Genomic DNA, 12,937 nt, shown 5'->3' with positions numbered 1-12,937 from the left:
TAATGAGGAATATATAATGTTAATTATCTGCTATGACCTTTTGATATTTTCTAGTGACAGATTTATAACTTGGGGGGAAAATAAACCAAAACATTAGTTTAAGAGGAGCCAAATTTGCCAGTGCTTTGTGTTGTCTTTATCAGTCTCCACTGTGAACGACACATAAAGTAACCATGACAAAAAAACAGTTTAATAAAACATATTAAGTGCCTAGTACGTGTTAAGATGCTCAAACTGTTGGCTGGCCAACAGTTTTAAATGTAAAGTTTGTTAAATTTAAAATTTAAATTTTTAAAAATTTAAAAAGTTTAACAAACTTTCAAATTTAAAGTTTGTTACTTCAATTCTAGATAATGTGGTAATACATTATTCCAGAATCTTTTGGAACCTGGTGGCCCATTTTCTATAGGTTGTTTTGACCGCACTGGCGTTTTGGACCTCTGTACCTCATGCTCTTTCCCCTTTCCCTCTGTGTTGGTAATAAACTTCGGAGGGTACGCCTTATCTTTGTCACATTTCACAGACCCTCTGATTTTGCCTGCTTTGTTGGACTCTTTTCCTTCACCTGGTCTTCCCTGCTTTTCACTCTCTTCATCTCCTGCCTCCTCGGATTTCCCCCCTTCTTCCTCGGCGTCCTCCTCTCCCCCCTCCCTCGCCCTCCACTCTGCTTCTTCCCCCTCCCCCTCCCCCTCTCCTTCCTGGTCCTCCTCCCCTTCTTTCTCCTCCTCCTCCTCCTCCCCCTCTCCTTCCCCCTCCTCCCCTTCTTCCTCTTCCTCCCCTACCTCCTCTTCTCCCTCTCCTTCCTCTTCTCCCTCCCCCTCTCCTTCTCCCCCTGCTTTCCCCTCTTCTTCCTCCTCCTCTGGTTCCCCCGCTTCTCCTTCTTCTTCTTCCCCCTCTCCTTCTTCCTCTCCTTCACTTTCTCCTTCATTTCCTTCCCCTTCTCCTTCCTCCTCTGCTTCCTCCTCTCCTTCCTCTTCTCCCTCCCCCTCTCCTTCTCCCCCTGCTTTCCCCTCTTCTTCCTCCTCCTCTGGTTCCCCCGCTTCTCCTTCTTCTTCCCCCTCTCCTTCTTCCTCTCCTTTCCCCTCTTCTTCCTCCTCCTCTGGTTCCCCCGCTTCTCCTTCTTCTTCTTCCCCCTCTCCTTCTTCCTCTCCTTCACTTTCTCCTTCATTTCCTTCCCCTTCTCCTTCCTCCTCTGCTTCCTCCTCTCCTTTCTCTGCTTCTCCCTCTCCCTCCTCCCCCCCTTCATCTTTTTTCTTCCCTTCCCCCTCTCCTTCCTCCTCCACTTCCCCCTCTCCCTCTCCTTCCTCTTCCCCCTCTCCTTCCTCCTCCACTTCCCCTTCCCCCTCTCCTTCCTCTTCCGCTTCCCCCTCTCCTTCCTCCCCTTCTCCCTCTCCTTCCTCTTCCGCTTCCCCCTCTCCTTCCTCCCCTTCTCCCTCTCCTTCCTCTTCCGCTTCCCCCTCTCCTTCCTCCCCTTCTCCCTCTCCTTCCTCTTCCCCCTCTCCTTCCTCCACTTTCCCCTCCCCTTCTCCCTCTCCTTCCTCCACTTCCCCCTCCCCTTCTCCCTCTCCTTCCTCCACTTCCCCCTCCCCTTCTCCCTCTCCTTCCTCCACTTCCCCCTCCCCTTCTCCCTCTCCTTCCTCCACTTTCCCCTCCCCTTCTCCCTCTCCTTCTTCCCCTTCTCCTTCTCCTTCCTCCTCCACTTTCCCCTCCCCTTCTCCCTCTCCTTCCTCCACTTCCCCCTCTCCTTCTCCCTCTCCTTCCTCCACTTCCCCCTCCCCTTCCCCCTCTCCTTCCTCCACTTCCCCCTCCCCTTCTCCCTCTCCTTCCTCCACTTTCCCCTCCCCTTCCTCCCCTTCTCCTTCTCCTTCCTCCTCCACTTCCCCCTCTCCTTCCTCCCCTTCTCCCTCTCCTTCCTCCACTTCCCCCTCCCCTTCTCCCTCTCCTTCCTCCACTTCCCCCTCTCCTTCTCCCTCTCCTTCCTCCTCCCCTTCACCTCCTCTTTTCGTCCCTTCCCCCTCTCCTTCCTCCCCTTCTCCCTCTTCTTCTTCCTCTCCTTCCTCCTCCGCTTCCCCCTCTCCTTCCCCTTCTTCTTCTTCTTCCCCCTCTCCCTGTCCTTCCTCTGGTCCTTCTTCCTCTTTCCTTTCTCCCTCCTCCTTGCCTTCTTCCTCCTCCTCTTCCCCTTCCCTGTCTTCTTCCCCTCCTCTCCCTCCCTCCCCTTCCCTCTCATCTCTCTTCTCCTGCCCTTCTCCTTCCTCCATCCCTTTGTCGCTTTCTTCCTCATGGCCTCGTTCCCCCTCCCTTTGCTCCCGGCCCTCCTCCTCTTCTAGGTCTTTCTCTCCCTTACCCAGGCCCTCCATTTCTCCTCCTCCCTTGTCTTCCTCCTCACTTTGCCTCTGTTCCACTCCTGAATTTCCCTCCTGCTGGATTCCCTCACCTCCACCTCCTGCCTTTCCCTTGCCTTCACTCACCTCTGCTCTGTCCGTCAGGACGTCTGTCAGGACGTCTGACAGGATCTCTATTTCCTCCTCCCGTTTTCTTGCAGGCAACTTCACATTGTCCTCACTTGCCTTTACCTCTCGCTCCTCTATTCCACTTCCTTCTGACTCCTCCGCTCCTTCCTGCTCTTCGGGGATCTCTGACAAGCGGTCACACTTAAAATCATACTTTGCCATGAATTTGGATATTCTGTATTCAGCCTCTTCCTCATGTCCTCGCTCGAAAAACATCCTGCTATACCACAGGTTTGGGTCAGCTTCCACTTCGTCACCCTCCTTCTCTCCACTACTGACTTCTACTGACTCGGCCTGCTCGAAGCTGTCAACGGTACCTTGCTGACTTGCGCTTTCACCTTCCAGGTAACTGTCTGGCTCCTCTATAGATTCTCTTTCGCTGTCAAAAATCACATCTCTATTTGGTAAGTCATCAAAGAACATATTAATATTTCTTAAATTCTCTTCGCTTCGTCTCCTAGCCTCCAGATCTGCCATTTCCGCCAGCTCAGTTTCCTTCTCACACACCGTTTCTTTTGCGTCTGGATCCTTCTGCCTCTGGCCTCCATCACTTGCCTTTGCTATGGCCTTACCGTCAGGCGGATAAATACAGCGCTTACTTTCACGTCTAAATAGCTCTCTTGGCACACGCCCTGCACGGGTGTCAGCCCAAGGCCCAGGCTGGCCTGGGTCATTACCTACGTCCTCATCTGAAAATGCTTCCATAGTCACAGCTGCTGGCATCATGTACATTCCTTTGGCCAAAAGTTGTTTATAGGCTTTCCCCTCTTTCACTGTTTTAGACATCTCGTCACTTGCAAATCCTCCACTATCATCATTTCCAGAGTGAGCTGTACGCTGCTTCGGTTTCTCAATTGTTTCTTGTTTCTGTAAATTTTTGAAGTAATCGTCATACTACTATTAGTTGACAAAGGTAACTTATCTACTACGAAACACTGCCAAGATTTTGCATTACTCTTAAGTTTCGCTAGCAGAATAAAAATGTCCAGTTTTACCAGACGTTTTGCTCAGATTTGGCTTTCACTGGAGATAACTTCTGCCACTCTCTAAGTCTGCAGCACACTCGATGCTGCTGTGGCACACGTGTCTGCATCTAACTCGCACATGCTCGCTACCTGCTCTCACGTTGCCACTACTCACAAAGGACCATCAGTATGTCTTCTCTACCCCTTTTCTTAATCTGAATCAAGTCTTAAATAGAATACCTTTCCAGACTGATGATTGTGCAAAATACTGGTAAAAAAAAAAAAATGTACACACTTCTCTTGCATGCAGTCGGGTTCAGTTTCCTTTTCTTCCCCACCTTCCCTGTTATTTTAATTGTCAAATTTTGATTGGTCTTTTAATTCCGTGAAATTCACAGAATTAAAGAAAATATGACATTGTTAAACACTGGAAAAAATGAATAGCTTACTTCTACAAGAAAAATCTGAAATGAAATCTTTTCATCAGCATACTAAATAATATGTTTCTTTTCAAAACAAATCTTTGAGTTTTCAAATTTTTGACCCTCTTCCTTTTATCTATTACATTCTTTAATTATCATAAACTTGCATACATGAAACCAACCACCATGTGGAAAAAATATCTAGGGTAAAATGTTAAGATTTTTATAAAAACTATGAAATTAAACACTGCAATTTGAATGATACATTAAGAATATGAAATTCATTTCCTGCTGGACAAAATAAGGCAAAAATCAAATTGTTGACCTAAATTCTAGAAGCTAACGAATTCAAATATTTGATGAATTTGCGTCTCTGGAGAGTAAAACCTCACTAAATCGAGTGTTACAAATTGCCGTGAGTGCTAGGCTTAGGAAGAGGTCATTTTTTTGCCCCAAAAAAAAAAAAAAAAAAAAAACCCACAAAAATTAAAACAGCACAAGTTAAACATCAATATATGGAAATACTATAATAAATCTTTTTTTCATTCACTAAAATAAGTCTGGTTGGGCCTCTACTTAAAAGGACTATGTGAAGTATAAAATACATTATCAGTTTAAAAGAAAGTGCTTTCCTTCTGTTTGTTCTAGATCCTATTCTTTAAAAAGTCACAATTCTTTCAAGAGCCCTAAAGAGAGGCAGAGAGGCCCGGTTGCCAGAAATGATTTTTAAATGTATGTGTCTTTATTTCCCTAGCATAATCAAATAGTTCAGAAGAGGCAGAGCCTCGGGTCTAAGAGAAGAGGCAGGAGAGACACAGGAAAGATGTGCGCTTGGAAGTGTAGTCAGTCAATAAAGTCAGTCAACCTTTGCTGAGCTTCCACACTGGGCTAGGACAACAGTTCTCCCATATTCAAAAGGAATGCTGTTACTCACCATGCCTCTCAGTAAAACAGACGTAAGACTAACAAAGGCTGGCACTAAATTTTTATAATTCAGCAAGACTCTCTTGCATTTCGGTGACTTTAAGGATTTTTAGCTTAATAATGTGGCAAAGGCACTGGAAACAGAAATTAAATATTGTCTAGAAGCCTTCTTCCTTCAATTCATATTTCTCCAACTTACTTTTCTAATCCCCAAACCCCTCCTTCCTTTCACCCCATAAAGTCTGGTCCGTAAAGCCAGGAGAAGCAAAGGATTTCAGGGCAGGCCTTTCTCTCTCCAGGGTTGTGAAAACCACCAACTATTCCTTCCTCTTGCTATTCGCTGGTTATTCATTAAAAGTCTCTCTTTATCACCCATGCATAGTTTCTGATTAATTTCCAAATGTTTAATTTTGTTCTTAGGCTATCAATTCCATGACAGATTAAAGCCCATTCCACACACTGGAAAAGCAATTATCAAATATTTTCACTAAAACCACCAAATTTTAGAGCTAGAAAAGATGCTATCATCTTTGAGAACAACACGGTAACTCAACCAAAGTCATACTCAACCCAAGTCCGAGAACCATTCTGATCAACAGTAGCCTCTTCTAATACTTATGAACTGCCATAATAATCCTTTGCTTTGATGATAAGAAAATGTGGCTACTATGACTTGTTAAGTGACACCAAAAAGCCAATTTCAGCAATGAAATCCTGTCATATATCCGAAATAGATACCAACAGAACAAACCTAAGTTGAGGCTACCTACAATGTAATCCTCTTTTAAAATCTAAAGTAAATGAATACTTATCTTTCATGTATTCTTTCCAGAAAACTTTCAAGAAAAAATATGAACTGTTCTTACCCACCATAATGAGAATAACTCTCTATATTATACCTTTTGTTTTTGAATTGGTGATAATTTTAATGACTTCTCGTTGGAATTCAGGCTCATCATGTGTGTCTGCAATAAATAAAAAGTATATGTTCTAAAAAGAATAAAGACTATACATGAGATTATATATTTATACATCCTTATATATAAAATGAACAAAACAGTTCAGAGAGTAACATAATCTACTCTCAACTGCATACTAATGATACGAGGATCAAAATTAATTGTATTGTAGGTAATCTATACTTCAATAAAATAATAAACATATAACATATAGAAATAACAAACAAAATGAAGCCCAAACCTTTTTTAATGCAAGGAACAGCACAGGATGTACACATATACAAATACATGATGAAATGAAATCCGAACATATCTATATAGATAAATAAGAAAACCATTACCATATTTAAGACATCAGTAGTTTCTCCAAGGCTTCCTGAATCTGCTGCTGAAGAACTGTCTGTCTCTTTCCCTTTGGCCATTTTATCCTGAAAAGAACCTGATTAAAAGGGAAAAGAGAAAACCAGCTTTCAATGGAAAATTGAAAGACAACTGGACAATAAATTATGCTGTAATATAAAGTGCAGGCATAATTTTACTAAAGTCCTTTAACCTCATGTTAAGGGAATTGAACAGAGTTCATTCACAGTGATAAGAGGTTTTAAAGTCTCTTTCTGAAAGTTCAAAGACTTCCATGCTGATGAGACAGCAACTGCTTCCTTCACATGAACAGGCAAACACCATACCTTTGGGAGAACTACTACCTAGGTATCAAGCACTGTAACAGTGAGTCCCCAAAAAGGGTCCCAGTGACCCACATCCTCCTGATATGGGTCCCCTTGTGTCGTTCCCTTCCACATTTTACCAGGTTGTTCCGTATGGCCAACAAAACAAAGCAGTCATAATTGTGAAGTCATTGCAGTTTCTATCTCGGTCCCCCCTCTGTCTTTCTTGCATCACTTTCTCCGGGGGAAGCCATGCTAGGACCATTCCTAGGGAGAAGTCCATGCACTGAGGAAGTAAAACCTCCTGCCAGTGGCCACCCGCGAGTGGGCATGGACAAGCATCCTTCAGCCCCAGTGGAGCCTTCGGGTGACTACAGCCCCATCTGAAGCACGATTGCAACTGCATGAAACGCTCTGAGCCAGAACCCCTCGGCTAGGCTGCTCCTGCATTCTTGACCCTCACAAACTCTGTGAGATGAGTTTTAAGGCCACTTGTTATGTGAAAAATCAGATAACTGGTACAAGCACCTAGAAACTTTCATGGAAAACTGCCAGGTTATTAGGTCATTGAGCAGGTAACTAGAACTTATGAGCTCTACTTGATGTTTCATTTTTCTCAATTAATACACCCCCATTTAGCACCCACATGTTTATTTGAGAGGAGCTCCTGAACGAAGTCTTTGCTAAAAATGCTAGTCCCCACTGATCTCGGCCTTATAAATTCATTCAATTCAAAGAAGCAAATAAACAGTTTGTGTTTATTTCATGTGAAGTGCTACATGCAAGATAATCAACTTAATTAACGGCTCATTCTTAGTGAACCTATCATCTGAAGGGAATATAAAATATAGGATATACTGGCATGAGAAATCACACCTGAATGTTGGGAATCAGGAAATGTTTCACTAAAGAGGTGTGGGGAAGAGTGAGTAGAATTCTGAGATGCAGTGGTGGAGGTGGACGGAGAAGAAAGTGAGGCCCACTAACAGAAGCAGCAGAATGGCTTCTACCGAAGGCTGACCATGTGCTGGAACACATGCTTTCACACGTGTCGAGTTACCTCCATGACAGCAAGAGAGGTAAGTAGCGTATCCCCACTTCACAAATGAATAAATGAAGTGCCGAGTGTCGGTCTCAGGTCTGTCTTGACTTCACAGCCTTCTCCACTAAGTCTGACTGTGAAGAGCTCAGTGTGATCAAAATTAAGAGTCGGGAAACTTTCTCTGTAAAAGGCCATCTAGTAAACATTTTAGGCTTTGTGGCCATATACAGTCTCCAGCCTAACGACTCAAACTCTGCCGCTGTCATGTCAAAGCAGCCATAGGTAATACATAAAGGAATCGCGTGACTGGATTCCAATAAAACTTTAATTACAAAAACAAGTGGCTGGCTAGATGTGGCTCACGAGCCGTACTTTACAGACCTGTGACCTGCATTAAGGTTATAAGAAAAAGTAATGAGAGATGAAGCTACAAAAGCAGGTGGGAGTTCCATGGGGAAACTTACACTTATTTTCATAAATATCAGGGATTCCCAGAAGCCCCTGGAGCAGATGGGAACTAAAGCTGTACCTGAGGAAGACTGACGTAGAAAGTGCTAAATGGGATAGACTGGAGAGGGCAGAGAATGGAGGTTTGGAAAATGGAGAAAGCATTGAAGCTCACGGCCTTGCCTTACACTTGACTGAGAAAAAAAGCCATCAAGACCTGATCTGCCTTATCTTTCCCCCCAACAACTGTACACATTTACCTCAATTTTCCTGTTGAAATATAGGATGCAAAAACTGCTCTGTAGGCCAGCCCCATCCCTCCATGTCCATTAGCATACAAAAATGCTCTACTATTTCCCATTGACCCCGCATCTCCTCTAGTTGCCAGCCCTTTCCTCTGCTCCTCTTCATGACCAAAATATGCAAAAGAATTCTCTACACACCCTAGCTCCTCTTCACTTCCTCATTTCCCATTCAAGCCTCAACTCTTAGCCCTCTGGCTTCTGCTCTTATCTTCCCCTGAAGCTACTCTTGTCAAATCACGGGTCCTCTCCACGAAGCCCAATCCATGGGATGCTTCTTTGAGCTTTCTCCTTGGCCTCTGAGCAGTACTTTGAACTCATGACCCTACTCTCTTCTGATTTCCCTCCTCTGACCCTACTACTGACTGGGGCTGAGGAAAACTTCTTTGCTGGCTCCTCCTCTCTTACCCTCTAAATGTAAGATGTTCTTCAGGCTGACTCCTGGGCTCTCCTGTCTTGCTACTCTGTTATCTATCAGGTGATTTCACCAAGTCCCATGGATTGTAAATACCACCTCTGTGTTGTTGGGTTCCAAATGTACCTCCCGAGTTCAGACCTCCCTTCCGAACTTTAGGCTTGCATATTCAACTGCCTGCTCCGTATTTCTGCTTGGATGTCTTGCAGGTATCCCAAGCTCGATTTTTGTTTTCCTCAAGCTTGTCAACCATCCTCTTGCCTAAGAATCATCCTTGATTCTTCCCTTTCCTTCACCTCTATGTGTAAATTCAGTTAGTTCTAGGTCTCAAATGCACTCCCAATCTGCCCCCTTCTCTCCAGCTCCACAGCAAACATCCTGGACCACACACCATCATCTCTTGCAAAGGGCTCTTAAGTATTCTTCCTACCTTTGGTCTTCCCTGCCTGCAGTCCACACAGAGGCAAAAGTGAACATCTTAAAATGTAAATTGGATTGGAGCACATCACTCCACTGATTAAAACCCTTTAATGACTTCCTATTGCACTTAAGAAGAGCACTCAAATCAAAGAGGCTTCTCACAGCCTATAAAATCATGAATACTTTTTTACTCTTTTCTCCAACATCTCGTCTAGCCTTTTCCCGCATTCTCTAGCTCCAACAGTCTTTTTTCCTTTTCTTATAAACTGCCTCCAAGTCTTTGCCTATATAATTTTGTTTGCCTAGAATGCACATAAGCTCTCTCTTCATGTGGCTGTCTTTCTTATCCTTTATGTTTTAGCTTAAATGTCACCTTCTCAGTAAGGTCTTCCCTGACCTTCCTCCCTCCACGATAAACACTGAAGTCTACAAATAATTTAGAAAAAGTCATGTTGTATGTTAGATATAACTTTCAGAATACTTTTAAGACAGTTTTAGCAAACAGTCATAAAAAGATAAGGAATAGCTTTTCCTTTGGCTCTAGCTACAAAACTCTGTATATGTTCACATTCAAATCTCTTGAAGTGGGAAACAACTTCCCCCAAACCATAAACTTCTCTTTTCCTTGTACACACTGTTGTCAGACTCCACTTTTACCGTGTACAGGCCTGAAGGGTGTCAGTGATGCTTATCTCAAAATGAAGCATACAAAAGTTCTGTGTGAGATTCGAGAAACTGGCTCATTATCAGGGGCGCCTGGGTGGCTCAGTCAGTTAAGTGTCTGACTCTCGATTTTGGCTCAGGTCATGATCTCAGGGTCCTGAGACTGGGCTCTGAGTTCAGCATGGAGCATGCTTGAGATCCTCTCCCTCTGCCCCTCCCCCCACATGCATGTTCTCTCTCTCTCTCTCTCTCTCTCTCTCTCTCAAATAAAATAAACCTTTGGAAAAAAAAATACAGTTTAAGAAACTGGCTCATGATCAAGGTCCTAGCTGTAGATCTATGCCCATGGCCCACAATTCCTGCTTTTACTACCTCAGCTTTTGCCTAGGTTCTTGATCCCAAAGATACTAAAAATGACCTGTGTCGTGGTTCTTAATCCCACGTGCCCAAATCATCTTAATTCCAAACCTACTGTTTACTCTGATCTCTTGATCCTGGCTTCTTGCCCTGCCCCTACCATTCAAGCATATGCCCTTTGGTAACATATACACACTCCTAAGATACATAAATGCCTATAAACAAAATTATTTACAAGAGGTGTATAATAGGGGCGCCTGGGTGGCTCAGTCGTTAAGCGCCTGGCTTCAGCTCGGGTCATGATCCTAGGGCCCTGGGATCGAGCGCCCGATGCGGGCTCCCTGCTCCGCGGGAAGCCTGCTTCTCCCTCTCCCACTCCCCCTGCTTGTCTTCCCTCTATCGCTGTCTCTCTGTCAAATGAATAAATAAAAATCTTTTTTTAAAAAAAGAGGTGTATAATAACAAAAGAGCTGGCATTACAATTTAAAATATAATGTGTATCTAAAAAGCAGTGAGGTAGAAGTGTTAATAATAACCACGACTATAACTTATAAAGAGCTTCCTGGAGGTGCTAGGCTCAATGCTAAGTATTTTATATACCCTATCTCATTTAATCTCAATCACTCTAAAGAAGTATTATTAAACTCGTTTCAAAGATAGGAAAACTGAGGGTTAGAGAAATTAAGTAACTTCCCCAAAGTAAGGCACACGGTTAATAAATGTCAGAGCTGGCATCTTACCCCGGATCAGTTTAACTCCATACCCCATGCTTTTTTTTTTTTCTTTTTTTTCTTTTCTTTTTCTTGAAAGAGAGAGAACATGCATGCAAGTGGGGGGGGGGGGAGGGTAGGGAGAGGGTGAGAGAGAATCTTAAGAGGGCTCCACGCTGGGCGGGGCTCAATCCCACAACCCTGAGATCATGAGCTGAGCCGAAATCAAGAGTTAGACGCTTAACCAACTGAGCCACCCAGGCGCCCCCATACCCCATGTTCTTGACCACTATGGTATACTGCCTAAATGCAAGACTTCACATAGGTTCAGAAGATTCACATTCAAATCCGGCTCTCTTCATTTATAACTTGAGTAACCTTGGCCAAGTCACTCAGTCTCTTCAAGCCTTGCTTCTCTCATCTATCCAAATGAAGAGTTTAGAACTCCCACCTATTTCATGGAGCTGCTTCAGGGTTTAAAGGAGGTAATGTAAGAGAAGGTACTACGTATGTTAGACGTTGCTCTATAAAAATATGCTGCTATTGTTACATGGGATTTTTGGGGTCACTGGTGAGGCTTTGTATTTGTAAGAGCATTCCCGGACTGGAACTCAAACAAGAGATGTCAGCCTCCCACTACGAAGAAAACAAATTAATTGGCAAGAACATCCTAAGATAAACATGACACCAATAGGAATAAAAAGTACACTTTTCCTGTGAGCAGGCAGAGTATCAGCTGTTACCTGGTTCCACTGGCAGCATGGGGTCCTCCTTTTCAAGTATCATTTCCCCTGGCCATTTACTTGCAGACATATAGAAAGGAACTGGCCTGGGGGAAAAGCAAACTGGTGGCACAGAAGTTCCTTCAACTGGAGGTAGAGTTCGTGTCATTTGAAAAGAATCGGGTGATTTCTCCTTTAAAATAAACAGGTTAAATAAACTATTAGATGATGTTACATGTTTAGTATTGACAGAAACTACCCCCCAGTTGCTAAAAATATTTAAGAGAGAGACTTTGAAGTTGCCCACTGTCCCCACATTCATTTTTAAATTATCCCCAAGGACTCAAAAATGTTTTGTTTTGTTATCTCTATATCTAAGTTGCTCTAAATTGTTAGATTAGAAGTCTGTTTTTCACACGATGGGGAAAAGTGTATGTGTATTCTCTCTGCTTTCCTTAGGAAACAAAAAAATTAGTCACGAGACCTAAACAAACAATTAACTACAAAATACTGCTATTTCTCAGTCTTTCCATATATACTTTTTCATAACAAAAAGCCAAACTTAACCTTTTTTACTTCAAAGGGAATGTTTTGGAACTTAAAGCAACTCTTTAAAAAAGGAATGTCTCCTTTAAAAACTATTTGGCATTTTCTTTTTGTTTTTTTTTTAAATACAAGTGTCATTGAAATAATAATTTTAAAGCAGAATGAGAACCTTTAAATTTAAACGAGAAAGAACATTCCCTATCTCGAACTGAAGTCCTTGTTTCTCTGTTTCCCACATTTCATTGTTTATAGTGTATAACCTTCCATGGCTCATGAGGTGTAACTAAAAGATAAAAAGCAAAGTAAAAAAAGTCAATCCATATGGAGTTGAGAAAATAATTCAGCATTCAATCTGAAGTGTGAAGATAGGCCTCTAAAAGGATGCTTGGTATCTTGGCTTTGTATCCACTCTCTCTATTAAGTCAAGGTTACCCATGATTATTTGAGTTTTCTCATTTGTGTGTTTAACAGCTTAACTCTGAATTTGCTTTAAGTTTGTAAGCCTGCACCTCTAACCATTTTATTTAGTAAATCTACCTCAAAAGACCCTTCTTTGATTTAAAAAGAAAATGCATTTTTTTTTCCCATTCTCTTCGCAGTGCCATGATATAGAACTGGCCCCAACTCTATACCCTCTCTCTTCGCCGCACACGTGCTGACGGAGTTCTGTTCAGTACATTCCCTGAGCTCAGATCGCTGAGGGGCAGAGGAGGTGCTGCAGGGAAGTAAGAATCGTTTATCTCTTCTAACTCCATTTCTTCTGTCCCACCGAGTCGTGGAGTGGCAAAAACAAGCATGTGGCACCCACCACAAGCCACCTGCAGCACAAAACCACATGTTGCTTAATCAACAATGATTTCAAACACAA

The 12,937-nt window shown here is 43.0% G+C and overlaps 1 protein-coding gene across 5 annotated transcripts in view; it reads right to left on the bottom strand.

The window, feature by feature from the left end:
* Positions 1 to 12,937, bottom strand: part of RPGR (retinitis pigmentosa GTPase regulator) — a 53,270-nt gene that overhangs the window by 19,850 nt on the left and 20,483 nt on the right. The window contains exons 10-16 of one of the 5 annotated variants that reach the window (XM_088028831.1): positions 12,702 to 12,887; positions 11,545 to 11,716; positions 6,122 to 6,219; positions 5,721 to 5,786; positions 1,734 to 3,377; positions 1,284 to 1,628; positions 336 to 947 (exon numbers count right to left, since the gene is read on the bottom strand). In XM_088028831.1, the coding sequence (XP_087884957.1) occupies positions 336 to 947; positions 1,284 to 1,628; positions 1,734 to 3,377; positions 5,721 to 5,786; positions 6,122 to 6,219; positions 11,545 to 11,716; positions 12,702 to 12,887 (3,123 nt within the window). Of the gene's footprint in view, positions 1 to 335; positions 3,378 to 5,720; positions 5,787 to 6,121; positions 6,220 to 11,544; positions 11,717 to 12,701; positions 12,888 to 12,937 lie in introns of those variants that run through there. The other 4 variants (XM_088028832.1, XM_028113501.2, XM_088028830.1 and 1 more) reach the window with 4 other exon arrangements.

Source organism: Eumetopias jubatus, unplaced genomic scaffold (genome assembly GCF_037043125.1).
Source record: "Eumetopias jubatus isolate StellerSeaLion01/CBP00866 unplaced genomic scaffold, mEumJub1_p1.0 scaffold_11, whole genome shotgun sequence".
Classification (NCBI taxonomy): Eukaryota; Metazoa; Chordata; class Mammalia; order Carnivora; family Otariidae; genus Eumetopias; species Eumetopias jubatus.
Note: the sequence above shows the minus strand (reverse complement) of the source record. Positions and strands in the feature narration are given on the sequence as shown.